Genomic DNA, 25,527 nt, shown 5'->3' with positions numbered 1-25,527 from the left:
TATAGAGCATTACGGTAGTCGATTATGAAAGTAAGGCAACAAAACTAGGCATTTTAATTAGATACAACTGTAGGTTGTAGAATTTCATTGAGTACTTAATTAAAAGACCTACGAGTACACGTGATGAAATTGTAACCTAGTCCGTCAAGTAAATCCCGATATTAATCCAATCATTTACTCAACTGAGATTTCTTTATTCTTGAATAATATCGATTCATATGATTGATCGAGTCGATGCAACTATGTATCGATTTGATAACTAGAGCAGTGCAGTACCTTAGACTCGATTAAAACGCCTATGACAGCCTGTTGCATTTGTAAGAGACGGATTTTAATAAACTTTCGCAACACTCCGTGAAGTACTAGCAGTGTATCTAAGTGTTTCTTAATATGTAACTATTTACATTGTTATGTAGGTTGACCGTTTATTATTTGCTCCTTCAATTTATGTTACTCCTTCCTATTTCTTACAAAAAAGTGTCTCAAACACTTAAAAATTGGTTTGTTTACATTAGAATACTGACAAATTAATAAAGCTGGCTCTGAACAGCTTTGAATGTCTGCGAGAAATAGGTCTTAATATATCTTATGAATCAACCTGTATATGTATGTATATTTGACATCACCAAATCCGACACGAAATATAGAACATATTTAAAAAAATTAAATCAGTATGTTTAATGACTTCATTGTACATTAAAATAATAATAATAAATAAACAAGGTACAAGTCTTGTTCGTAAAGCTTATTCGTTAATGAGAGATCTAGTAATGGTGGTGCTGAGAAGAGTACACGTGGTGACTAGGTCCAGAGTTCTCCACGACTGCATTGAATCTGCAAAAAACAAAAAAACAAGTCGTTTTTACCTGGATAGCGCAAAAAGCACATACCGAAATCCACGTACCTACGGAGTTTCGAAAACCTTACGATCTCATACTTACGACCGGGAACACATAGTGCACTATTTATTTCTCAGTACCTTAAAACCCTTAAAACTCAATTGTTCTTGTTATCAAAACCCGTTCGTGAACGGGTTTGTTATTAAACCACCTGTTCTGGCAGCTGACGACGCAGGGGTCGCGTGAGGTCATTACTCATACGGTAGACACCGGAACGTGCGCTGTACCGGTTTGACCACCATATGATAACATGTAAACATGTGCTAAAGTTACGACCGTATTACGTACAAAGCTTCCTGGGAAAGCAATGTCAAATATAACCAGCAACTCGTTAAATGGTCATATTTACGCAATTTGGGGAAAGTTGCAATGTCATCAACTCGCGCTGGACATTGCGTAGAATTTAATGACTTTGCAGAGGTTAAGTACGAGACTCAAATGAACGCAGCTGTAACAATGCGTCTTATTGTTGAGATGTCCTTGCTGGTCAAATAGTTAATGATAGTAATCGCAAAATTTTCAATACCCGTTGCTGACGTTGAGAAAAGATTACTAATCATGAGGTCAAATTGTACCTACTACACATTGTTTCGGTTATTTTTTCTTAGTCAAATTGACCTCACAGGTCAAAAGTACCTAAGGACGTACGTAACCGAAAATCGCAAAGGGAGAAAAAGAGGGAGAGGGAGAGATTCTTACCCATTGTGGTCGTCAGCGGTGTAGGTGACCTTGCGGACGGAGCCATCGGGCTGCAGCAGGGAGTATCCACCCTTCACGACGTCGCCGTCGCGGATTTCGTGTTGAGACTTGTGATCACCGGTGTGGGGATCCTCAACGGAGTAAGAGTACTGATATTTGGGGTGGGCCTATAAAAAATGCGTCTCTTATTTGAACGGTACGGGATATTATTATTTAAGTTTATACTTAAAATAAATGTAATTTATTTCTGTTATTGGGAATACTTACGTATGTGTCATGTCCGTCGTGGTGGGAAGTATAACCGTGATGAGCAATGGGGGCGATATGAGCATGGGCCAGAGGAGCCGCATGGGTCAAGGGGGCAATGTGAGCGATGGTTGAACTATGTGAAATGGGTCCAGCATGGGCGAGAGGGGCGGCATGAGCAATGGGAGCGCCGTGGATCAGGGGAGCGGTGTGGAGTAGGGGAGAGGCACCGTAGTGGGCATCATGGGCGAGGGGAGCGGAGTAGTGACCACCATGGGAGTACTCCTCATGAGCAATAGAGGCGTAGTGTGGTTCAGGAGCGTAGTGGGGATGGTGTACTACGTTGTGCTGGGAAGATAATGAATATCCATGATCGTGGCTGACGCCATGGCCTAGTCCCAGAAGACCAGCCTGAGCGGCCGCCACCACGGTACTGAGAGCTAAAATCTGGAATAGATAAACAGGTTAAATTGTGTCGAACTGCAAATGAATTGCGCGAAACTTTGGAGGCCCCAGGCTGGTATTTACTTTAAAATATTTACTTTAGATCTTTAAAAGACAAAATCTGGTTTAAGTAAAGTTAGTAATTCAAAGCAGCCTTATTGCTTTACTCTTATCTCAAATTAGGTATCATTAAATTCTATTTACTGAGCTATTTCAAGCAAAACATGCGCTAAGCCTGTATTAACCGCAACGATTAACTTGTGACCGCTTAACCCTACTTAGGTAGCTTATAAATATTGGCGACTCACTTTGGTGAACATGTTTTTTGGATAGAGATGCGTGACTGACATACATTTGATAAGCAGTAGTGGTTTTTATAAGAAGTGGTGTTAAGCCGGTGGGGCGTGAGCTCTTAGCGCGTCCCCAGAGCGCAAGGTCGTCGCTTTGTCTTGCGCTCTCACATTACATACTATCAACCGAATGATCATTACTTAACGAAAATACGCCCAACCAAGATAGTAGGCAAGCTGATAGGAAAACGTTGTAACTTTTGTGAGCTTTAGACGTAGTTACTCTGTTCTTATTTTCAACGTTGCTTTGTTATTGTAGGTCAATGAGGTCTCAGAAGCATGCGCGATCATTCGATGTTTGCTTCTGATATAGGTACTTAGGTGGACGCCGCGTGGTGTGAATAGCCAATTGGTACATACCTATATCTACAGATAAAGACATTGTTGTGTTATCATTTAAATTGTAGGTGTTATAAATACTTATATGTATATGCATGTGACAATAATATAATTAGGAGATTTTCTTTCATGGAGGTTATTAATCGTAACCATGATAAGTGGTGTCAAGTACCAGAATTTGTTTGTGCTTTTTAACTTTTGTAAATCAATATGCGCGAGTGTATTCAGTCTGTTACACATACCCTCACCGCGCCTTGGCAGTTCTTCTAACTACATATAACATAACATTTTGAAAAATTGTGTGTGTGTTGTCTAAAATATAATTTATATAAATATGAAAAAATCCTCCGTTCATAAATCCTCAGTATCCGTTCTTCCATTCAAGTGTCACTATTGATATCTGTCAATCATAAAAAACGGTAATATACAAAAATTAAATCGACGTATTTTAATAAACATTATTTCAAGGGGAATATTTACTTAAAGAGCCTTCTGGTTGTAAACATATAAATGTAGTGCCGAACGATCATCATTTGACCACTTGCCAGATGACACTCGGTCACATATTTATAATTAGGTACTTAGTAATTTATACTTAAAACCCTAGTACGGTTATTATCATGTTTCACGTACCTGAGACAGTTAATTTTATGTGTATATTTTTTGACTTATTATACGTGTAGTATTAGGCATAAATACATATAGTGCCCTTTTTTTTAAGTCAGAATAAACTAGAATCTTTAAGTTTCTCAGTTTCTCAACAATCGTGGTTATCGACTGTCGCAGTAGATTCAAAGATTCAAAGATTTATTTGTTCAACATAACATATAACATTGTTGTAGCTAAAATAATATTAAATATCAAATTCTGAGCAGCCTCTTATAAATTGTTTTATTAGTTTCCTACCTACTTTGCATAATATGTAGCCATATCTGCTCTAATTGTACTACGCTTTTGAAATTAGATATGAAATATTAAATGTGTGAACACTTGTGATATATTGTAAAATTTACGACATGATGAAATTGTGCGTTACTTAAAAATGCGTGGGGTCACAGCTCTGCTTAATTATAAATGTATTTAATTACGTCGCTTAGTCTCCATTACAGGTAAAATTAAATTATATAGGTACCTTACCTTATCTTTACTTACATATATATTGTTTAGGTAAATTAGGGACCACGCCACTGTTTCAGGTATCAATTGTCATGGTGGTGAAATAGGTCGTCAGTTCCTATTGATCTATCAGACTGGGCATTTGAGCTTAAAAAATCTGATATTCCATATAAAAATTTGCGTTTCGAACACATATTAAAACATAATTTTAACGGGTCTATTGATTGTGGTGCCTTTATTACCGACATTTCGACGCAGGTAATTATTATTCAAAATATCTGGGAGACCGAGCAAAGCTCGGAAAATATATAAAAACTCAAAGATTCGCGTTTTCGGAGGGATAGGACTTATAAGCTAGATCGATTTTTCGCCCCCGAAAACCCCCTTATAGCAAACGTTAGACCGTTTCCGAGATCCCCGAAATATATATATATATAAATAAATAAATAAATAAACAAGAATTGCTCGTTTAAAGGTATAAGATATTCCTTACTGTTGTTTTACAAAATTATACCTAAAACAATAAAATTGCTACAATCATGGTACGAGTAGGTACTCTGAACTAAATGATATTTTGAGCACCTACACCGGTTTCTTTTATGGACTTCTTTATGGTAAATAACTCGTAATCGATGTTTATATTTTTTCCGAGCACGAGTAATTATTATTTTTTAAATTTTTTAATAGTTGAATTTTTCACCCTGGGTTTGTACTGCACTTCCCTTTTTTGTTGTGTCTCTGTCATATATCTTCTAATGGCTGATAAATCCTACCTATAGACGATTTTGACAAGCTTCAATAATTTATACCTATATTTTAAATGTCTCATTAAGCAACAATATTTTTGTAAAGCATAAGGGCAGCGCTCCACACACGCTTTATCGCGGCCAATTATTTAGAAGGGCCTTAGTTTACGTTTACCTAACACATTCTTGTTAAATTCTTGCAAATTACTCCATCTTCAACACAATCACATACTGCAATTGACAGTTTTGGCACTACCTAAAACCAGCTATATTTGGAAAATTATATCATTTTACTGAGAATCGAAGTTTTATTTGAGTCGTCGAGATCATGACCTGAAGCGTGACTAGACTAGATACATTAGGTATTGCTTTTTTGTCAGATACTAAATTTTTTGTGGGTGGATATTTATTAGCCCAGCCCTTATAATTGGTATGTACCATTACTACTATGCTATTTCGAAGCAATATTAACATTATTATGAACCCGCGGAATTATAAACAATGAATAGTCAAATTCGTTATCTAAAATATTTAATAAATTATTATTTACAAGTTCATCATTTTGTTTAATATATATTATCACAACAACACGAAAATAGGAGAGACCTTCTTAGTAATGGTGGCCGTGATAGGGCTCGGGGTGGATGGACGGGGCGGAGTTGTGCACGACCGCGTTGAATCTGAAAATTTACAATAAGGTCAATAACGTATGATGAGGAGGTCACTATAGTATTTTATGCAACCGTTGTATAAGAGAGATCAAAAAAGTCGAGCGGCGTGAGTAACAATTTGAGGCGAAGCCGAAAATTGATAATAAAGACGCCATGAGTATTTTTTGACTCAGTTAAGCAACGTTGCATACAATACTTTTTCTACGACCAAGCACTTGCAAAAATGGAGGGTACGGGCGGAAAAAAAATGAATGAAATTAAAAAACAAACATGTCTATGGTTCACTTATTTGTCAGAGATGACATTTAAAATAAGGTTGGCAACAATGTATATTCAATATTTTTTAAGTGGTCATTACACGAAGTATAGAAAAAGTGTCAAAAAGATACTGTGTGTATACTGCGTTTTTGGCACTTTTTTGGGGAATAGACTAAAAACTTGTCTTGACAATTACTATAGGGTAGGCGTTTAAAGGTGTGTGCACGACTCTTTAAATGACAAATAAAAGTATGGGAGTAGAAAATAACATTTACTTGGGTTTAGGACTATCATTTTACGCGCAAAAAATATTAATTGTAGCGACTTCAAGCCTCCTATTCGCTACGTGCACGACTGGGCAGCAGCCCTCATTTTATCGGACTTTCTACGTTAAATATTATGGAGTAAAATTAATTCAAGCGGCTGCCGCTAGTACTAATACTTATCGGACATTCCATAAGATTACCTGTGTTTGTGACGATCGGCGCTACTTCCCCCTCCACCGACTTCGCATATTGCCAATATAATACACAACTGGCGGCCTAGCCAAGGTGACAATCGCTATCGCTTCGCCATCGAATCGCTTTGTGTCTCTCTGTCTCTCTTCCGTATTAGTGTGACAGTGACAGTTGCGTTTCGATCGCTACGGAGCGTAAGCGATTGGCACGTTGGCTACGCGGCCTGTCCTTATGAAACTGATGCGAGAAAAAAATGCGAAAGATGATCAAAAGTGATGTTTCTAGCCTACATTGCGTCAAAAAGGGTTAACTCGTATTAGAAGCAAACAACAACTTCGGATCACTAAACTTACTAGCTTAAACTGCTTGGGGCGACCAAATCAATTAGATAAGAAATTTGCAATTCATTTCTAATCTAAAGTCTTGGCTAGTATGGAGTGTTTTTTTGCATACTGTGCTAGAATATATGTATAGCTTAGTGGAGGATATTCATTTATAGCAGGAAAAAACTTTTGGACTCGAGTGGAATTGGACTTGGAAAAGATGTGCCGCACCTCCGATCTCCGACGGCGCGCATACCTCTTGTTAACCAACTATCGCTGCAACAATCATCTGTCAAGATGCTGTTGATGATGCGGCCAATGATGAACTAATTTGTTAAGAAAGCAGTTTTTACGAGTATCCCGAAAGAAGATTTTAGATATTTTTATTGTTTACAAAAAGTAAAACGGAAGAGGAAGTAGTATACTAGGAGTTAAATTAGTTATTCCTTTCCGCTTTCCGCCAATAATTCATTATTTCTTACCCATTGTGGTCATCGGCGGTGTACTCGACCTTGCGCACGGAGCCATCGGGCTGCACCAGCTCGTAGTAGCCGTGCACGGCGTCGCCGTCGCGGGACTCGTGCTGCGACTTGTGGTCGCCGGTGTGCGGGTCCGACACGGAGTATGCGTAGTCGTATTTGGGGTGGGCCTGGAATAGCCAAGTAAGAGATCAGTTTGATTAAGTAGGTACCGTAAATTGTCCGAGTCACTCTGTATTAATGGTTGTTATCTCGTCAAGTGAAGCATATTTGTGTGGCGAATATGCGTCTTCTGTTAGGTACTGATATAGACAGAGTTTTTGCAGTCGGTTATCAATTTCTTTTTGTAAGTTACTAGTGCACAGAAGCAGATTGTTTCAAAAAATAAATTGTACCTATGCGTATTTACTTACTTACTTTAAGGCAAGTATTCATACAAGGTGGCTGCACATTTTCTGCTAACTTACATATTCATCATGTCCCTCATGTCCCTCGTATCCATGACCGTAGGCGACGGGGGCGGCGTAGTGAGCCAGGGGCGCGGCGTGAGCCAGAGGCGCCGCGTAGTGGGCGGGCGCGGCAAGGTGGCCGTAGGCGTAGTCACCGTGAGCGTAATCACCAAGGGGTGCGTAGTCGCCGTGGTGCACGATGCTCTGGGAGGACACCGCGTGTCCGTACTCAGGGATCAGCCCCGCGTAAGCGGCTGCGACCATGGCGCCGAAAGCTACGATCTGGTAAATAAAATTAGGTTACAGGTTATTATTATTATGATTATGAGACAATGTTATATCTTTGTTGAGTATGAGATACTGATGATGACGATGATGATGATTGTATATTTAGCGTTTTGACGCTACGTTTACATTTAGGTAGTTGCTACGTTGCTTTGCAAATAATTTTCCAAAATTGTGTTATGAAAACTGCATGAATTTAAATATTTGTCATTATTAAATTTAACTCACTTTGCTGAACATTTTGCTCTAGTTAACTTCAACGTTGGTCGCTGATTGATGTCAATAGCAGTGGCCGCTGGTTTTTATATCATTAACACTGAACGATAACAAGTGGGGTGCAGGCCGCGGACCGCGACAATAGACAAAGGTCGAATCAAAATCATGATGGAATTGCAATATGTGTCATGGTATCGATATCAATAGCTTTTAGACATGCGAAGCTGCTGAAGCGTAGTGTAACATTGACAAAACTCCCAAAAAAGTGTAATTTGATTATTCTTTTGTTTGGCTAATTCTACCCCAATGACAGCTTTGGGCAACCGAACGGATTATTAGTGTGAAAATTATAATTAGAGTATGGTTCCATCGAGTCTTATTTAAGTTACCTACAATATCTATCACCGGCTCAATCATATAATTTCATACATGCAAATTTTTAAACTTTCCGAAAAAAGTTTAGTAAATATTTATCTAGCCAGTTACCCCCTGCCAGATATGTGTTTCTAATGATTTTTTTAAACAACTACTTAGCGATCATGATCTATGATCATGATCAATAGGCTATACGGAGCATACATTTTAATTCTTATAATTGATGTGCTTAGATGGATTATCTTATTTTAATCACATTATCTCGGCTTAATCAGCAACGGAAAAGTTAATATCCTTACACAGGATGCGGTCAGCTACGCCACATACGTCATACCGATCTAGATTAATAATTAACTATTGCATACTAAGAGTAAAAAAAAGCACAACTACCACGGCCTTGTGGTTTACAGACAAAACACAATTGAGACGTGATAGGAGGTCAAATTAATACATATGGACATAAATTTATGACCTAATTGCGGCCATATTGGCGGGGTTTTATCATAGGTACATACTAGTTGGCTTATTATAAAAGAAAGTAAAAAGAAAAAAATATACATGTTAGATAATAAGTTATTATCTAACATGTATATTTTTTACGTTTCGTTAAGTAAAAATTTATTCTCTACAATCATGGTCATCCTATAATACCCATCATCTTCCTCGCGTTGTCCCGGCATTTTGCCACGGCTCATGGGAGCCTGGGGTCCGCTTGGCAACTAATCCCAGTAATTGGCGTGGGCACTAGTTTTTACGAAAGCGACTGCCATCTGACCTTCCAACCCAGAGGGTAAACTAGGCCCGTATTGGGATAAGTCCGGTTTCCTCACGATGTTTTCCTTCACCGAAAAGCGACTGGTAAATATCAAATGATATTTCGTACATAAGTTCCGAAAAACTCATTGGTACGAGCCGGGGTTCGAACCCGCGACCTCCGGATTGCAAGTCGCACGCTCTTACCGCTAGGCCACCAGCGCTTTTTTGGTCATCCTATAATACCCAATTAATAAAAATAAAACTTCTTTCTCTGTTTGAATCTAGAATATTGGCTTCGATTCCACGTGGATCAACTCTAAATCATCGACAGGATCGAGGAGGTACAAAAGATTGATTGATATGGAAGATTTCGTTAAGGTAATGTCCTGTAGTGTGTAGGACAAGTATATCAACCGATACGCAGATTAAGATGATATAATGAAGGATTATTTACAATGAATAAATACAAATTTACAGATTTAAATTGATCGCATGCGGAAGGAAAATTTAGATAGGTATAAATAAAATATAAGCAAGCAATTGATATCTGGCAAGGCATTGCCGTCAGTAGAAAAGGCGGCAAATTTAGGAACAAAACGTTAGTCTTATTAATATTGGTTTTCTATGATTTGGTATTCCAGATGTGGGCAGTGCGTAATAGTGATGTGACTAGCCCTGTTGCTTGACATTACCTTAGTAGTTGTCATCTACAATTATAATTTGTAGCATTTATGAACGAAACAGACAGTGTGTTAACGATTTTAATTTGGCCGTTATATACGTTTAACTAACAATACTTTTTATTTGTTGATATTCTTACGGTTTAAAGACTTCTCGCGAGCGTCAATGCCAAAGTTGCGAACTCCGTTGAATTTTTTCGATTATGAATTTGTTTAACGAAGGTTTAACGTTTGCCAAAGGGGTTTCCGGAAATTGAATTATATAAACAATATGTATCCATTTTCGTCAGTGTTCGTGACAAAGTCAAGGTTTTTAAATTTTTTATCGCACTGGGCAAATTTATGTTTTGACTAGATCTTGATATTTGTGGGTGCATTTGGAGAATTTGTCTTAGGGTGGTTTGCCACCTGTCCTATTTCTTGGTCCAATGTGCATTGCGTGTCACTCTCTCAATAAGAAAAATATGAGACGCAAATACAAATTGGATAGGTGGAATACCACGCTTAGCCGTTTTTATGATTGACTGGTCAAAGTCAAAACATATTATTTGTATCAAGTGACATATTTGTATAAAATGACTTTATACGCCCATGTTCTGAAGAGCACTTTTATTGAATGGTAAACCCAAGGATAAAGACATAAGTACCTTACCTACTATCAAAGATACATACAACGAGGTTCTTATAAGATTGTAGGTATTTGCCTGAAACCTGACCTAATTGTTATTGATATTGTTTGCATCAATATGGCTTTAGGATCTGGGAGTAATTAACAGGCGAGGTTTTAAGAGATTGTGTAACTGGATGAAATGGAGTTAATATTTTGCATCAGCATTACGTAAATAGCCTTCATTTTTACTTTACTCACAAATATTTGGATACATACATGTAGGTAGGTATGTATTTTGTGATGACAATGACAAAATAACTGGTCAGTGGTATTGAGACACATTCGATATATTATTGTAAAGTACACATAATAAATAATTTATGTATTATAAATATTATACAGGTAATATATGTAGGTATCCGTACATTTGGAATGCGAGGTTTTTGTAAAGAAAATATTAGGATTTTGTTAGCATACATTTGGTCACGTTATTTTTTATATATTTACATATATAAATTGTACTAATGCCACAATAATGGTCCAAATATTGTCATTTTTAATTTAATTCCCGGAATGCAACTAGGTACGTAAACAGAAACAAACCCACCATATTGTTTTAAATTAGGAATTTTACTTAACGGTTGACTGACAATCTATGGACAAGTAGGTACGTAAGTAGTTTTCAGACAAATTCAACTCAACAGGACACAATTTGTAAGTTTCGTATCCTGCTCTGTATCCTATCCTTAAGTCCCAAAGCACGCACTATCAGCAAAGTCAAGGCGCGTACGCATTTCTTCGCCCCACCGCGCGCGCCGACGCCGCTGCGTTATCGTGATCTACATAATATATAAACCTTACCACTGTGCCATTAACATCAATCAATTGCAGATAGCAAAACAGCCAAAATGTTCAGCAAAGTAAGCGTACAGGCATGATATTAAAAAATAAAAATAAAACGGACACAATTACTTAAGTATATAGATCAGAGACATTTTTTAACAGTGTGTTTGTTACACATATGTAAATTGTACATTATAATGTTTTTTAATACCCCGTTTTAGTGTCCCACTGCTGGGCAATGGCCCTTTTGATCTCCACAACTCCCGTTGTTATTAAGTTAAAAAAACTATTATGTATTATTTTTTCTAAAATAACCACACAAACTCTACTTGCTTTCTTTCTGATTAAAAACAGTATTTCCACATTTTCTTAAAGCTAAAATACCTCCAAGTGTGTCTAATTTCTTTTTTTTCCTTTAAGATCGTAGCTTTCGGAGCCTTCTTGGCCGCGGCCAGCGCTGGCCACCTCGGTTACGGTCACGCTGTTTCCTCCCAGAGCATCATCCGCCACGACGAGGGTCACTATGGCCCCGCCCCCTAGGCCGCCCCGGCTCACTACGCCCCGGTCTACTACGCTGCTCCCGTAGTGCATACCGCCCCTATTGCTCATTACGCTGCCCCTATCGCCGCATACGCCCCTGCCGCTCATTACGATGGCCATGATGAATACGTAAGTCAAGCTTTTCAATATCATACTTTACTTAGCCCACTCAGTAAGCTTCTGTACTCAACTGACCAATTGGGCGTTTTTTTTTGTTGTCCCCTACACTTTTTTTTTCAAATTTGGGATTTTTTATGTTTTTTCTACTCAGAATCACGAGCTCTTTCTATCCTAATAGGAGAAAAAAAGTGTCCTAAGGTTTTTATTTCCATTACGTCACCATTTGTCATAGACTTTGTATGGCGGTCGCGGAATGGAAAGATCGAAAAATGTATGGAAATTTTGGGACACTTTTTTTTCCTATTAGGATAGAAAGAGCTCGTGATTCTGAGTAGAAATAACAAAAAATTCCAAATTTAAAAAAAAGTGTAGGGGACAACAAAAAAAAACGCCCAATTACTTATTGCATAAAATACTATTTGGGCTACTTTGAGAGTGCAGAAAATAGACATGAAAGGCTATAAAATTTATGAAACATATTCCAGGCTCATCCCAAATACGACTACGCGTACTCCGTGGCTGACCCGCACACCGGCGACCACAAGTCGCAGCACGAGTCCCGCGACGGCGACGCCGTGCACGGCTACTACGAGCTGGTGCAGCCCGACGGCTCCGTGCGCAAGGTCGAGTACACCGCCGATGACCACAATGGGTATGTAACATAAAAAACAAATATTTTTTAATTACTAATCTATGTTTCACAAACATTTTATCAAATACTAGTCATCAGCCAGTAAGTAATGTATTCCGTTTTGTTTTTCAGTTTCAACGCTGTGGTGCATAACTCTGCTCCGACCATCCACGCGGCCCCTGCCCATGACTACCATCATTATTGAAAGGAATATGCATCGAATTATTTATTTGAAATCTATTTATATTTTTGTAAATAAGGTAGTCAGTAAACAAATAAATCATGATTAAAACAAATGAAAATTTATTTAAGTACATATTTTATAATGTTTAATCCTTTTGACGTTTCGTAAAACTTGTTGAACAATTTTCACCAAGGGCCGATGAATAGGTACTACCTACAAATAGGTACTGGAAAACTTCAAGTTCGAATACAATCATTTTAAGGAGACGCCATGATATAATAATCAAGGTGTTCACATATTTTGCAGATCTGAATATGAATCCTGAATAACTACTTGAATAGGTAGGTACTCTCTAGGCATTAACGACTTTACAGGGTGGAATATTTATAAAGACTGAGCTGAAAGGACAGTGTTATCTAAGTTATTTACAATCGAATCATTATAATCGTAAAGCTGGATTAAAAATTAAAACAAAATCATTAAAACTAATTTATTAAAATTAAATATTTATATATCAGTGACAACCCTACAAAGTTATTTACATTTTAAATAATTTAAATTGACACATGTCATGTCAATCAATAGGATCTACTTGCTTATAAGGGTTGAAACATACAGATTTTTGCTTTAATGTTTAACAAACTGTATCTTCAAAAACGGTTAGAAATATTACGGTGATTAAACTGATTAATAAGTGAAAAATAAAGTACGTAGCCTAAACAATTCCCCGTTTGCGTAAAAGTCCTTTGTACCGTTGCACCCGATATAGTTATTATATAACATTAAACTCTTTATTTACTACTTGCACATAAAGCAGAAACTAATAAACTGAATTAAAATATTTTCAAATAATTCAAATGCCTTTTTCGATATTTGTAGAACAGCTTCCAGCCGCAAGTTTAATGATCTCACGATATTTATTGAAATCCTGATAAACGAATCACATAAAATATATTTAAAGGAAATAAAAATGTATAGCTCACGCCGTTACGAATATGTTTTTCGTAACGAAGATATTTTTCTGACTGCTATGGTTACATACATGCAAATTATTATATTTCAATATGACAAGGTTTTAAAACCAAATATAAAATAATATGTAGGTATATATATGAAAATAAACCAGAAAATAGAACCTTGTTGTGTTGCGGTTATGGTTATGGTTATAGTTACATACATTCAAATTATTCTATTTCAATATGACAATATAAGCTCTAGATACGATATGGATCGGACACGTCAGTTTTAGTTTGAAGAAACGTCACTTTTGACACTGACAGATCCGATCCGTATCGTATCTATATAGATATAATTTTTGAGCAAATATTACCATATATTATTATCTTTATTACCATCCGTTTTTTTTTCATTTGACTATTTTTTCAATGACATGTAAACATAATTATACTTTTTTTATAAGGCACTTTTTAATCCACTGGATAGGTTTAGGAGGTTTATATATACCTACATATAATAATTATAGTGTGTCAAAGGACTGTCTCATTTCAAACATAGACAGAGATAATCATATTATCTTTGTCTTATACTAACACTAGCACCCAAAAGAAAAGGATGTATAGTTTTTTTGTTCATATTTACTGAAAAATTGGTTTGACCAACTATAGGCATATGTATTTATAACCAAATCGTTTCAGCCGTTAGTGGTTTACTAGGAAGGCATAATATAAACCTCGCCACCCCACACTAGCGTCTTTTGAGCGTCATCGGCGTCTAGTCAGCGCTTTACTTGACTAGACGCCGACGCTCGGGAGACGCTAGTGTGGGGTGGCTCTTATAATTCTTTGGTGGCTTTGCCACAGTCAGCAGTGCCTCAACAAATACCTGGGTCTTGCACATAATGTAATATAGAATTAGATAACCATGTAAATTGTAATGGGAAATGACATATAATTGAATTAAAATTTATTTACAAGTTTTTCACACACATACAAAGATATAAATAGCGTTCAAACAAATAACATTAGGCAGTCATTCTTCAAATTATATAATTTAATAATGGTGGTAATCGTGGGCGGGAGCAGCGTGGATGGAAGGGGCTGAGTTGTGAACAACAGCGTTGAAACTGAAAAAAAAAGCGGTATTAAAATATGGTATAGTAAGTGTGTCAGGTTAGTTCTAATAGTTGAACAAGCACCGGAACAATTGAGGTCAATGCGGCCAAATCCTTGTGCGGGAAATTCTGTTCACGAGCACGAAGTATCGACTATGTCAGCAGTCAAAAGCAACTGATGAGCTTGTAGATAACGATGGATAAAAAAATACGCTCGTGAACGGAACTTACCGTACGACAAGCTCATTTGGTCGCATTGCTGGTGGTCAGTTACGCATGTAGGTATCTACATATGTAAATAGGTATATATTGAGTTTTCTTTCCTTTTTCTTTTACTCCTCTCAGTTTTCTAAAACAGTACAATATTTAATAAAAAATGTCTTACCCATTGTGGTCATCGGCGGTGTACTCGACCTTGCGCACGGAGCCATCGGGCTGCACCAGCTCGTAGTAGCCGTGCACGGCGTCGCCGTCGCGGGACTCGTGCTGCGACTTGTGGTCGCCGGTGTGCGGGTCAGCCACGGAGTACGCGAAGTCGTATTTGGGATGAGCCTGGAATATATCGCAATTATTAAACTTGTGGCCGTTATAATATAATTATAACATTATCCATGTGAATAAGTAGCAAAACACTTATTTTTTTCTCTTATTAGACCAAAACTTACGTATTCATCATGATGATCGTAGTGAGCAGCAGGGGCGTAGTGAGCGATAGGAGCGGCGTGGACAACAGGGGCGGCGTGGATTACGGGAGCGGCGTAGTGAGCTGGGGCGTAGTGAGCCGGGGCGGCATAGTGGCCCTCGTCGTGACGGACGATGCTTTGGGAGGATACGGCGTGGCCATGGCCGAGGAGGCCAGCGTTGGCCGCAGCCAGGAGTGCGCCGAAAGCTACGATCTAAAAAAATATGTTTATTTATACATTCCCAAGTTTCAATTTCTTTATACATATATTGATCAAGTGGTAAAGTTTGATGTATAAATAATAGGTACTTAATTGCCGTATCTTTTCTAAAATCGTTATGTTAAATACTGTTTTGGAACAACATATTCTGTCTTTATTACTTAATTTAAATGATATCGAAAAGTAACAGGGGTGAATCCTCCATATTAATTAACACTTCAAAAATGAAAGAAAACATGTAAATTCTTTGACAAAGAAATAATTCTGTTAATTATATTATTTTTTACAAATTAAATATAGGTTCACACACTTACTGTGCTGAACATTTTGAGTGTATTGTTTAACAATTAGTTATTGATTGGTGTCGACAGTCCAGTTGTATAGGTTATATAGATCATGCGCGTGCGTGCGGTGGGGCGGCGAAATGCGTGTGCACCTTGACTGTAGCTTTGACATGACGCCAAGGTCACAGTTCCGAATATAATGTGAAGCGGTCAATCATTGTGTCCGGTGTGGCTTTCAGCGTCTGCCGGGTTATTGTATCTAACTAATAACTATATGTTATGCCTTAATGTTTTGTAATAATTAGCATGTATTGTGTGTATGGGTGAACAAGATTATCAATTTAATCTAAGAAAGCTTAACATTATGACATCAGTTACTCATCGGGGCGATTCGAACTAGCCTAAAGTAACCAAATCAGCTTCATTAGTATCATAGCATTGTATTGTTGCCAATCTTATATACCTACTTTAGTCCCTATAGAAATATAAATACGACGCAAGATTTGAAATTGATGAAAAACACATTTTTTTTCGTTATAATATATTTGTATATAAAATCTTGAAATACATATAATAGGGTTATTTGTGGAATAATACGTCAGGGAAATGTCCTTCTAGGCCTTGGAGGATACAACTAAACGGAGTAGCCATTAACAGGCTTTCCCCTCTGTCGAAAATAGGCGGCCAATGGATGACCATATATGTATGAACACAATGTATGGACTGACGTTTATCTGACATGGCTATTTTTACGTTACGCATACATTTGACGTTCCCCTCCCCCGCAAAAATCGGCAGACTGTTTTGTACAGAAAATTACAGACATGGCGTCTCCGTTTGATTATATCCTCCAAGTTCTAGGCTTTGCTGGCACATACGCACTCTTTTGTAAAAAAAATCTATGACCATTTTGCATAGATGCGGCTGAATTTCTCCAATGCAGCGTTGAATTTCCTCTTTTAAAGCAAATTTCCTTCTGGTTGTGGGCTTATTGGACTTAAGACTTTAAATAACCCCATAAAAAGAAGTCTAAAGGCGTTAAATCGCAAGATCTAGGGGGCCAATTCTGATCACCGAATCGAGAGATCACACGACTAGGAAATGTTTCATGCAGTAATTGCATCGTTTCTCTGGCTGTGTGGCAAGTGGCCCCGTCTTGTTGAAACCACATCGATATCCTCTAATTCGGCTAGAAAAACTTGTTATCATGTCGCGATATCGAGCTCCATTAACAGTAACTGCTTGACCGGCCTCATTTTGAAAAATATATGGTCCAATAATGCCTCCAGCCCAAAATCGGCACCAAACAGTGACCCGTTCCACAAATAACCCTATTTTATACTGTATTTCAAGAATTTATATACAATTATATTATAACGAAAAAAAAGTGTTTTTCATCAATTTCAAATCATGCGTCCTTTTTGGGACACCCTTTATATTATATAGGGTTCTATTTGAGGCCACGACCGGAATATAGTAGGATAGTTTTTTCTATATCGTATGTTTATTAGGTGTACATTTATTTTTCGGCTCAAACGTAACGGCTTGGTAGACTCGTATATCTACTGGAGTAAGATATTTTGTGGTCAAGATACTTTTTGATCAGTTTTAACCTCCTAAGGCCCAAGGTCCTACCCATAGTACTTATTAACTTTCTTATTCAGACCCAGCTCCTACAACAATTGTGTAGTCATAGCGTACCACGGTCCTACCAGTAGGACTTAATAGAAAACCCATTTCAAATTTTGCGCTTATCGAAATTGGCGTGTACGAACTTCTAAAGGACTGTTTTGTTTTGTCTGTGAGCCATTTAACAAGTTCGTAAAAAAAAAATCAAAGTGCTGTACAAGGTGCTGTATAAGTACAATAACATTAAAAAAAGTATTTTTGTAAAAGTAACTGAATGAGTATAAAACAATAGTACTACTGGTAGGACTACGGGCCGTACTGACTACATACTCAATTTTTCGTTGGGCCTTAGGAGGTTAAAATAAATAGATAAATAAACTTATATTTCAGAACTGAAAAAAACCAATGGGGTTCCAAAAATTCATATCCGCTTGAGAATATTGTTCACTTGTACTTATTTAAACCACACCAAAAACCTAAATCTGTATATAATTTGATAGATAAAAACCTTGTAGTAAATAAAAACCTCATCTACTCATTGAAGCATTAATAAAAAAAAACTCATGAGTTTAAATTAACGATACATGGATTTACTATTATATTTTGCTAAGCAATAATAAACTGACCATAAACAGAACTGACACGCCATGACGTGTGACATTAAGCCCTGTTCGGAAAGAGAAGAGTCGTGGAATGTATTGGGCCCCATCGTGGCTCCATACATTCCACAACTCTTCTCTTTCCGAACAGACTCTACTTCTTCTTTAAACAGTTTTATTACCTATGTTATGTGTTAGTGTTACCCGTACGCGTCCTTGAAATATTTAGATCACCGTGTTTCGCGGTAAAAAATGGCGAAAACATAAGTCTAAAAATTAACATACTTAATTAGACCTTGTCTTGTATGTTCCAAAGACTATACTAACATTAGGTACCTATTGCAAATAAATCTTGCACAAATTTATTTCAACATGTACCTATTATAGGTACCTATTTCTAAAAAATTAGCGTCGTTTTAAAACGAATTAATTTACTGATTAAGATTAAGGCATATTGATTGATCAGATATTTAACCCAAAAAAAGTTGCCGACATTGAATTTTAAAGACATAGAATCTACAGTATGTATGTGACATGACCAGTGGTGCTTTTAATGAAATTTGGCTATCACAATTTTATCTCAATCAATCTGTTTTAAGTACCAACATTAATAGGTATGTAACATTAGAGGTTTGACAAGACATTGATCGATCTATTAAAGTGCAAGGTATTGCTATAATGTGCGGTTACATACATTGTGCAGTGCACCGTTGTTAACTCACCTTTGCAAAAATGTAAATTTACTACTAAGAGAAAACAAAAATAACCACTACATAATTAAGTTGTCAAAGGTATTTACTTAAATAATTTGTTGAATATTTTTAAATGTAAATTTCTGTATGACATACCTACGTAATTAGGCTATCAGAAGGCAGATTTGGAGTTGTTTACTAAGTTTAGCATCATTAATGATGCTTACAACACCTGATTAGGTGTTTTTTGTAAATAATGAAGACACGATTTTGGTTACAGTTTAATTACAGCAACTCTTTTTTCTCTGTTTTTTATTTATTATTATACAAGTTCAAGTGACATTAGGAATTTGTTAACAAAAAGTTTTAACTCGGAGACTAGACGGTAATGACAATTTTGAGAAATAATAATAATAACAGTACAGTTACCACCAGTTTGGCACTGACATAAACGCTAGCGTGAACGGAACTTAATTTCTACGCATCCACACATACGCACATACGCATTCTTAATTTTAATTCTGACATATTAGTGCGAGCGAGATGTATTAAAAAGTAGATTACGTAGACGTTAGCGTATATGTCAGTGTTGACACTGTCAGTGACTCGTGGTACGGGTACACCCGTACAGCTGTATTTAACATGGCTTGTTCAATACAATGTACGTAAGTGGAGATGCTAACGGTTGCGGTGTATTCGCTCGATTAATGGCAGCTTGTATGCACTTAATGATGTCGTTGTAAGAAACAAGTGTATCAGTAACGATCGGTAACACTTCAAAGCTCTGTGTTGCTTTCGGCTTTTTCTTTCCTTCACCCCCATGTTCCTCAGCCCTATGGGATTCTCCATGGCTTTCTGGTTCTGCGTGCTCTGCTGGGGATGTATGCTCTTTAGTTCCGCCGTGTTCTTCATGTGTGTTCTCCTTGTGACCCTCCGGTCCAGGTTGCTCTCCCTGCTCCTTATAACTTTTAGGTTGCGCGGGTTCTTTGTGGGTTTCATGTTCCTCATGTCCCCCGTGCTCTTCTTGTTTTTCAGGTTTTTCATGACTATGTTCTTCATGTTTAGGTTCTGTATGAACCTCGTGTACTTCCTGACTTTCACCTTTATGACCACGTTCTTCTTCATGAACTTGTCCATGTGCTTCAGGCTCGAGATCGTGTGCTTCATCTGTTTTCTTTTGAGCTTCTTTTAGCGGTTCGTTTTTTATTTCAGGACGGGGTGAGATGGCTTTAACTTCTTTTTTGGGTAAAAAGTTTTTAACGACTGCGTTAAATCTGCAACAACATATTATTTAAAATTTAGATGTCTTACTTGCCGTAAGTATTTCAAGCTAATTGTACTTAAGTAATAGTACATTATTGTCGAGGCTCGGAAGTAGCTAGTTGCTGGCTGAGAATTCGTTTTAAACGGACGACCTTGGGACTCCGTTTAATTGAATCCGAAGCCAGCAAGTAGCCTTCCAGTCGAGTCATATATAGTGCTTTTGTCAAAAATGGTACAAGAAATAGAAATATTTTACAGAAGCAACGCAATTATCACAGAAAAAAAGTAAAACCACAGAAAATATTTGCTTAGCCGCCTTTAAAAAAAAGTGTATTTTTCTGCTGAAAATACGCCAACCTATTTGAGACACCTAAATAGTCGCGGTACCAACATTATAATAATAAGTACTGATCATCTGTTTGGCTGTTTAACGGACCTAGCTATGCCTTCATTTGATAAGGCCATTTCAACTTTTAAAAAGTTTGGAACTCAACATATAATGGAATTTGTATGCAACATCAACATTCCAGTCCCGAAATCGAGACTGCAATGTTTTTAACTTTTTAGTTTTTTGACTGACCATAAACCACGCACTTCGCGACCTATTTTTTAACCGGCAACGTCGACTTTGCCGTCCATTTTTGAAAAAAAGTTAGTTATTTACCCTTTAATATCATCAGCAGTGTACTGGACTTCTCGGACATATCCATCGGGCTGGATTAACGAGTATTGGCCCCGCACTACGGAGCCGTCACTAGTTTCTTTTTGAGCTTTTTGGTCACCGGTGTTCTCATCATAAACTACATAGGAATACTCGTAGCTCGTAGCATCCTAAGTAGAAAAAATACAGTCGTTATATTGTATTATAATTCATGTTTCTATCACAGAAAGCTTAACTTGCAAAATCAATGTTAAGTTAAATTACTTACATCATTACTCGGCGCTACAACAACTGGGGCTCTTATCGGAGACTTATACGTAACAAAATTGGCACTACTGGTTGCTACTGGAGTTAATGCAGCCACTTGTTGACTAGGAAGGACACACGGTGATACACAAGGCGGTAACATGCTTGACATTAGAGGCGCAGCGGACAAGGGAGCGAGTTGCGCGCTTCTTACAGCCGCAGGGCCGTAAAAACCTAGTCTTGGACCACTTTGCAAGTACACATTTGAGTACGACGTACCGCCCGTAACTGACTTTATCCAAGCAAAACTTAACACTATAGCTGCCACGAAACTCTAAAACAACAAAAACCATTATTAAAAATATAAATGACATTTGTTTCTAAATCAAAATCGGCACCTACTTACTTTTAAAATCATCTTTCCAGCTGATCGATGGAACACTACTGACATTTTTCAGAAAGTGTCTCGTCTTATAAAAGGTGCTTTGTTTGTCTTAAAATATGCTGTTCGGTAATACCGAAACAAACCATCAATGTCATTACTGGATGAATAGAGGTGAACAATTAAAATGTTAATGAAGATTTTAACACTCTAGTACTTGTCTCATCTCCTGTATTCAGCGCACGAGGCTTACAATTAGTGGGTAATATAGCGTGGCATTTTCTTTTGTCTCAGATAGTCCGGCTAGTGATGAAATGTGACCGGGAACAACTGCAAGTTGTTTCTTTATCCCCAATCCGTGCTGATCTTTCAGCAGCCGTGGGCTTTATGACGAGGATCCCTTCAACCATACACTGTTTCAAACTTGCTTTTGTATTTCGTTTTTGTCTACTTCACATGAAATTTAGTAATTTCTTCAGAATATAAAGTTTTTCGTACCTATTTCATTAGCTATAATGACCACTGTTAAATTTTTATTATGTTAACACATAATATATCTTTCAATAGAAATCTGTTTTCAGGAAATATTGAATACAAATAAGCTAAACTACTTAATTTCGTGTCAAAACTTCTTTTCTAGGCACAGCTCTATTTACAACTCATTATGCTAATATATTTAAAAGTATGTTTAAGGGGACTAGGTCTGATTGAATAACGTCAGTACTAACGTCATACCTACTAATTTTCAGATCTAGTACCTATGCAATTAAAAAAAGTTTTACAAACGACCTTGCGCGCTTTAAGTATTCTGTGCGTTTTTTATTGCGCCTGTACATTATGTCTGAGCAAAGCATTAACTTTATGCCATAGTGGAAGAAGACAGTCCTAATAATGTGCACCTAAATGTTGTTTTAATAATTATTAAATTTAATAAACATAAAGCTTCTATAGAGATACCTATTTAGTTCAATTCATTAGGCTCCTATCTCCTCCCCAATATTTAGGCACATAAAATGGTGTCTTACTTAAGTTTAAGTACATATTAAAACAATATTGTATTGGTGCTTTTTGGGTTTGTACCTGAGTTAGTTCTTATAATCGGTCAAGATATGTATCATATTATGTATTACAAGACCAGTTTTTTCTAGAAATAATAGGCACACAAAAACGCACCAATCAAATGGACAATACCATATCTAGAAGTTCTAGGTTATATTTAGAGTTCGTCTTTTTTAGCAATTAGAAAAAGACTACATACGTGATTTTGACGTGTCTTTTAATCGAAAAACGCTTTTTTTATCAGCAACTATTACTTATAATAGCAAGGGAATGTAAATAATCGTATATGATTCATAAATTGTTATATATATTTGCCGTGACATATTTTTCAAAAGTGTTTTACAATAAAAAGACACTTCAAAATTATTTACCTTTTTTCTAATGCTAAAAATACTAACTATAATTCAGACCATAGTTGAGACTTTGAGACCTTTTGAATTATATTTGGGAGGAATTAAGTTAGTATTTTTTGTGATAATAAATCTTCATTGTGATCTACGATAGCATACCTATAATAGTTGGTCAAAGGACTGTCTCATTTCAAACATAGACGGAGAGAATCATACTGTCTTTGTATTACACTAGTACTAGCAGCCAAAAGAAAAGGTTGAGTATAGTTTTTTTAGTTTGACCAACTATATATCATTAAGTAAAGCATTTGGGCCAAATTGTTACCTTCTGGCTTTCCGTAGTATTGGTGCTATCGTTTTGATTCAGGCGCTCACTTTCAGTAGGCACCTATACCTACGTAAGTCATAAGTATAAATCGTGATTCGTAACGGAAGAATTTACTATTGTGGGATGACATTGACCTACAAGTAGGTTGTTAATTTCAGGGTGACGTTGAATGAAAATACTATTTAATAATAAATGCGTAGTTTTTAACTTTTTACGGTTCAGTATTTCAACAGAAAGAAAACGGTAGGTACCTACCCTCATTATAACAGGGTCTTTTAAATTTTTACTATTGGGTAATAAAATGATCTGACCGCTTGTCTTAGCTTAAATAAATTAACAGCAATTTTATTTTATTTAGATTGACGGAAGTTAGAGACTATGTATCTTATGTATCGACACTCGACAGGTTGATGTATGAATGAAAAACATTCCATGTCTTTTGTTATTTTACTTTGGGTATAATTTATAACTAGAGTTCGCTTTTTTTAGCATTAGAAAAAGGTAAAACAATCTTGACGTGTCTTTTTATTGAAAAACACTTTTGAAAAATAAGTCAGGGCAAATATGTAACAATTATGAATCATACACGATTATTTACATTTTTTTGCTTTCATAAGTACCTAATACCTATTTATACTGATTTTTAAAAAGCGTTTTTCAATTAAAAGACTCGTCAAGATCGCGTAGTATTTTTCTAAATGCTAAAAAATACTTATAGAAATTAGAAGGTGTGAGTGTATATTCGGCATCTTTTCTGCCGATTTTGTATCTAATCTGTATCACCACAGATAAGAATCGTAGACAAGTTTGAATTTGGAATGTATTTATCGAGAATACTGTAAACGATTGAATGAGTTTGCCAATGTCATCGCACTTACCACAACTCGCCGGAGCATTACGGTCCAATTCGAACAATGCTTATAAGATATCACAGCGATACGATACCGATCTGTCAGTGTCGAAAGTGATCTTTCTTCAACCAAAAATGTCACTTTTGACACAGATCGGTATCGCATCGCTGTGACATCTTAAAAGCATTGTTCAAATTGAGCCGGTAGACTTTCGTGCTGGATGTTTGTATGCTACTAGCTTTTGCCCGCAGCTTCGCACGCGCAGGAGAGTTTTTTTTAAATTTCACCCAAAGGGGTCAAATTCAATCCCCTAAAGAGGGGATGAATTTTGAAAAATCCTTTCTTAGTGGACCCCTAGACCTTATAAGGAACCTACTTGCCAATTTTGGACTTTCTAGTCCCAGCGGTTTGGGCTGCGCGTTGATTTAAGTCAGTCAGTCAGGTCTTTCACGTTTATATATATAGATTAAAGTACCATAACAGTTGTTTTTAATATAATATGGGTCGGATGTAGGGAAGTCCTATCCAAGTGTGATACAAACGAGCGAGGAAACTAAAGTAATTTCGGTCAAGGTATGCATAATGATTTTTTTTTCTAGAAAATGCGTGGGAAGATGAACTTAATCAATTCATGTAATCTACGACACTGTGCGGCACAAGTATTTAAATTCTGTACAAAAATGCTTGTGTTGCACACTGGTCGAATCCCACCTACACACGCCACCCACCTATTGGTAGAACAATACAAACCGCGATGAAGCGTCTGCTCTAGTAGCTGTGTTTTCGAGGCCTTTAGCCTAATGACATATGTACATACCAAACTTCAGATGCCTAAACTGGGTGCGCCGAAAATCCGATGCTTCGATCACATTCTTTATTTATTAACAAGAAGAACATAAACTTAAATCCATAGATAAGGATTTAAGTTTAATTTCTGAAATTGGTTAAATTTTCCCGTAGTATTTTTATAGTGCCTTTTTTTCTACTTATGTACATACATTCAGGAAGTATTAGGTATTTCTTACATGATCTGACGGCTGATATTCACGCTTTCTAACCATGTGCAACTCTTCCTTGGTGACGGCTTTTTCTAATTAATGGATCGATAATTATTCGTTTCTCATGCACGATTAGGTTTTGGTCAATTAGGTTCTACATATATAATATATATTTATTTTACCTGATAAAAGATATGTTTCAGTAATGAGTTTCCAGTTCGATGTTATTCTGGACAACCCCTGAATCATGAATTTTGGTGTCACATTAAATAATCTCCAAGCGACGATAGTGAGAAAAAAAGGTGTCTGAATTAAAACCTATATACTAACTCTCTTCAAACTTTTGAACTATAGGTCCAAAACATATGACAAAAACAAAAAACGTTGAAGCTTAGCTTTAAGACTTTCAAGGAAAACTATAGCGAACATGATCGGTTTAGGCATTTTTGGGTTTTTTTCAAAAAGTCTATTTTGACGGACGGGTAGCAACGGAAC

At 36.8% G+C, this 25,527-nt stretch overlaps 3 protein-coding genes and 1 pseudogene across 3 annotated transcripts; 1 reads left to right on the top strand and 3 right to left on the bottom strand.

Annotated features, from left to right (window-relative positions):
- Positions 1-678: 678 nt before the first annotated feature.
- On the bottom strand, positions 679-8,270 carry LOC134650461 (cuticle protein-like). The gene is made up of 8 exons (XM_063505417.1): positions 7,991-8,270; positions 7,496-7,759; positions 7,032-7,198; positions 5,455-5,519; positions 2,597-2,631; positions 1,866-2,291; positions 1,599-1,765; positions 679-834 (listed from the first exon to the last, which is right to left on the bottom strand). Exons 1-8 carry the CDS (start codon positions 8,000-8,002, stop codon positions 765-767), a joined length of 1,206 nt encoding a protein of 401 aa, XP_063361487.1. The 5' UTR covers positions 8,003-8,270; the 3' UTR covers positions 679-764.
- Positions 8,271-11,072: 2,802 nt separating this feature from the next.
- LOC134650298 (cuticle protein 8-like) lies at positions 11,073-12,777 on the top strand (annotated as a pseudogene).
- Positions 12,778-14,625: 1,848 nt separating this feature from the next.
- Positions 14,626-16,226, bottom strand: LOC134650299 (cuticle protein 8-like). Its single transcript, XM_063505259.1, has 4 exons — positions 16,005-16,226; positions 15,454-15,684; positions 15,174-15,340; positions 14,626-14,800 (listed from the first exon to the last, which is right to left on the bottom strand). Exons 1-4 carry the CDS (start codon positions 16,014-16,016, stop codon positions 14,728-14,730), a joined length of 483 nt encoding a protein of 160 aa, XP_063361329.1. The 5' UTR covers positions 16,017-16,226; the 3' UTR covers positions 14,626-14,727.
- Positions 16,227-19,527: 3,301 nt separating this feature from the next.
- On the bottom strand, positions 19,528-21,838 carry LOC134650460 (uncharacterized). The gene is made up of 4 exons (XM_063505415.1): positions 21,471-21,838; positions 21,087-21,398; positions 20,822-20,988; positions 19,528-20,168 (listed from the first exon to the last, which is right to left on the bottom strand). The coding sequence occupies exons 1-4, from the start codon at positions 21,513-21,515 to the stop codon at positions 19,532-19,534; spliced, it is 1,161 nt and encodes a 386-aa protein (XP_063361485.1). The 5' UTR covers positions 21,516-21,838; the 3' UTR covers positions 19,528-19,531.
- Positions 21,839-25,527: the final 3,689 nt, after the last annotated feature.

The sequence above is a fragment of the Cydia amplana genome, chromosome 8 (assembly GCF_948474715.1).
Source record: "Cydia amplana chromosome 8, ilCydAmpl1.1, whole genome shotgun sequence".
Classification (NCBI taxonomy): Eukaryota; Metazoa; Arthropoda; class Insecta; order Lepidoptera; family Tortricidae; genus Cydia; species Cydia amplana.
Note: the sequence above shows the minus strand (reverse complement) of the source record. Positions and strands in the feature narration are given on the sequence as shown.

Coding starts and splice junctions, on each gene's coding strand:
- LOC134650299 (XM_063505259.1), bottom strand. Junction 15,341..15,453: donor ACGATCATCATGATGAATAC/GTAAGTTTTGGT, acceptor GATATATTCCAG/GCTCATCCCAAATACGACTT. Junction 14,801..15,173: donor ACCGCCGATGACCACAATGG/GTAAGACATTTT, acceptor TTTTTTTTTCAG/TTTCAACGCTGTTGTTCACA.
- LOC134650461 (XM_063505417.1), bottom strand. Junction 5,520..7,031: donor ACCGCCGATGACCACAATGG/GTAAGAAATAAT, acceptor GTAAATTTTCAG/ATTCAACGCGGTCGTGCACA. Junction 835..1,598: donor ACCGCTGACGACCACAATGG/GTAAGAATCTCT, acceptor TGTTTTTTGCAG/ATTCAATGCAGTCGTGGAGA.
- LOC134650460 (XM_063505415.1), bottom strand. CDS start 21,515: ATGTCAGTAGTGTTCCATCGATCAGCTGGAAAGATGATTTTAAAA. Junction 20,989..21,086: donor TTGTAGCGCCGAGTAATGAT/GTAAGTAATTTA, acceptor TTTTCTACTTAG/GATGCTACGAGCTACGAGTA. Junction 20,169..20,821: donor ACTGCTGATGATATTAAAGG/GTAAATAACTAA, acceptor ATGTTGTTGCAG/ATTTAACGCAGTCGTTAAAA.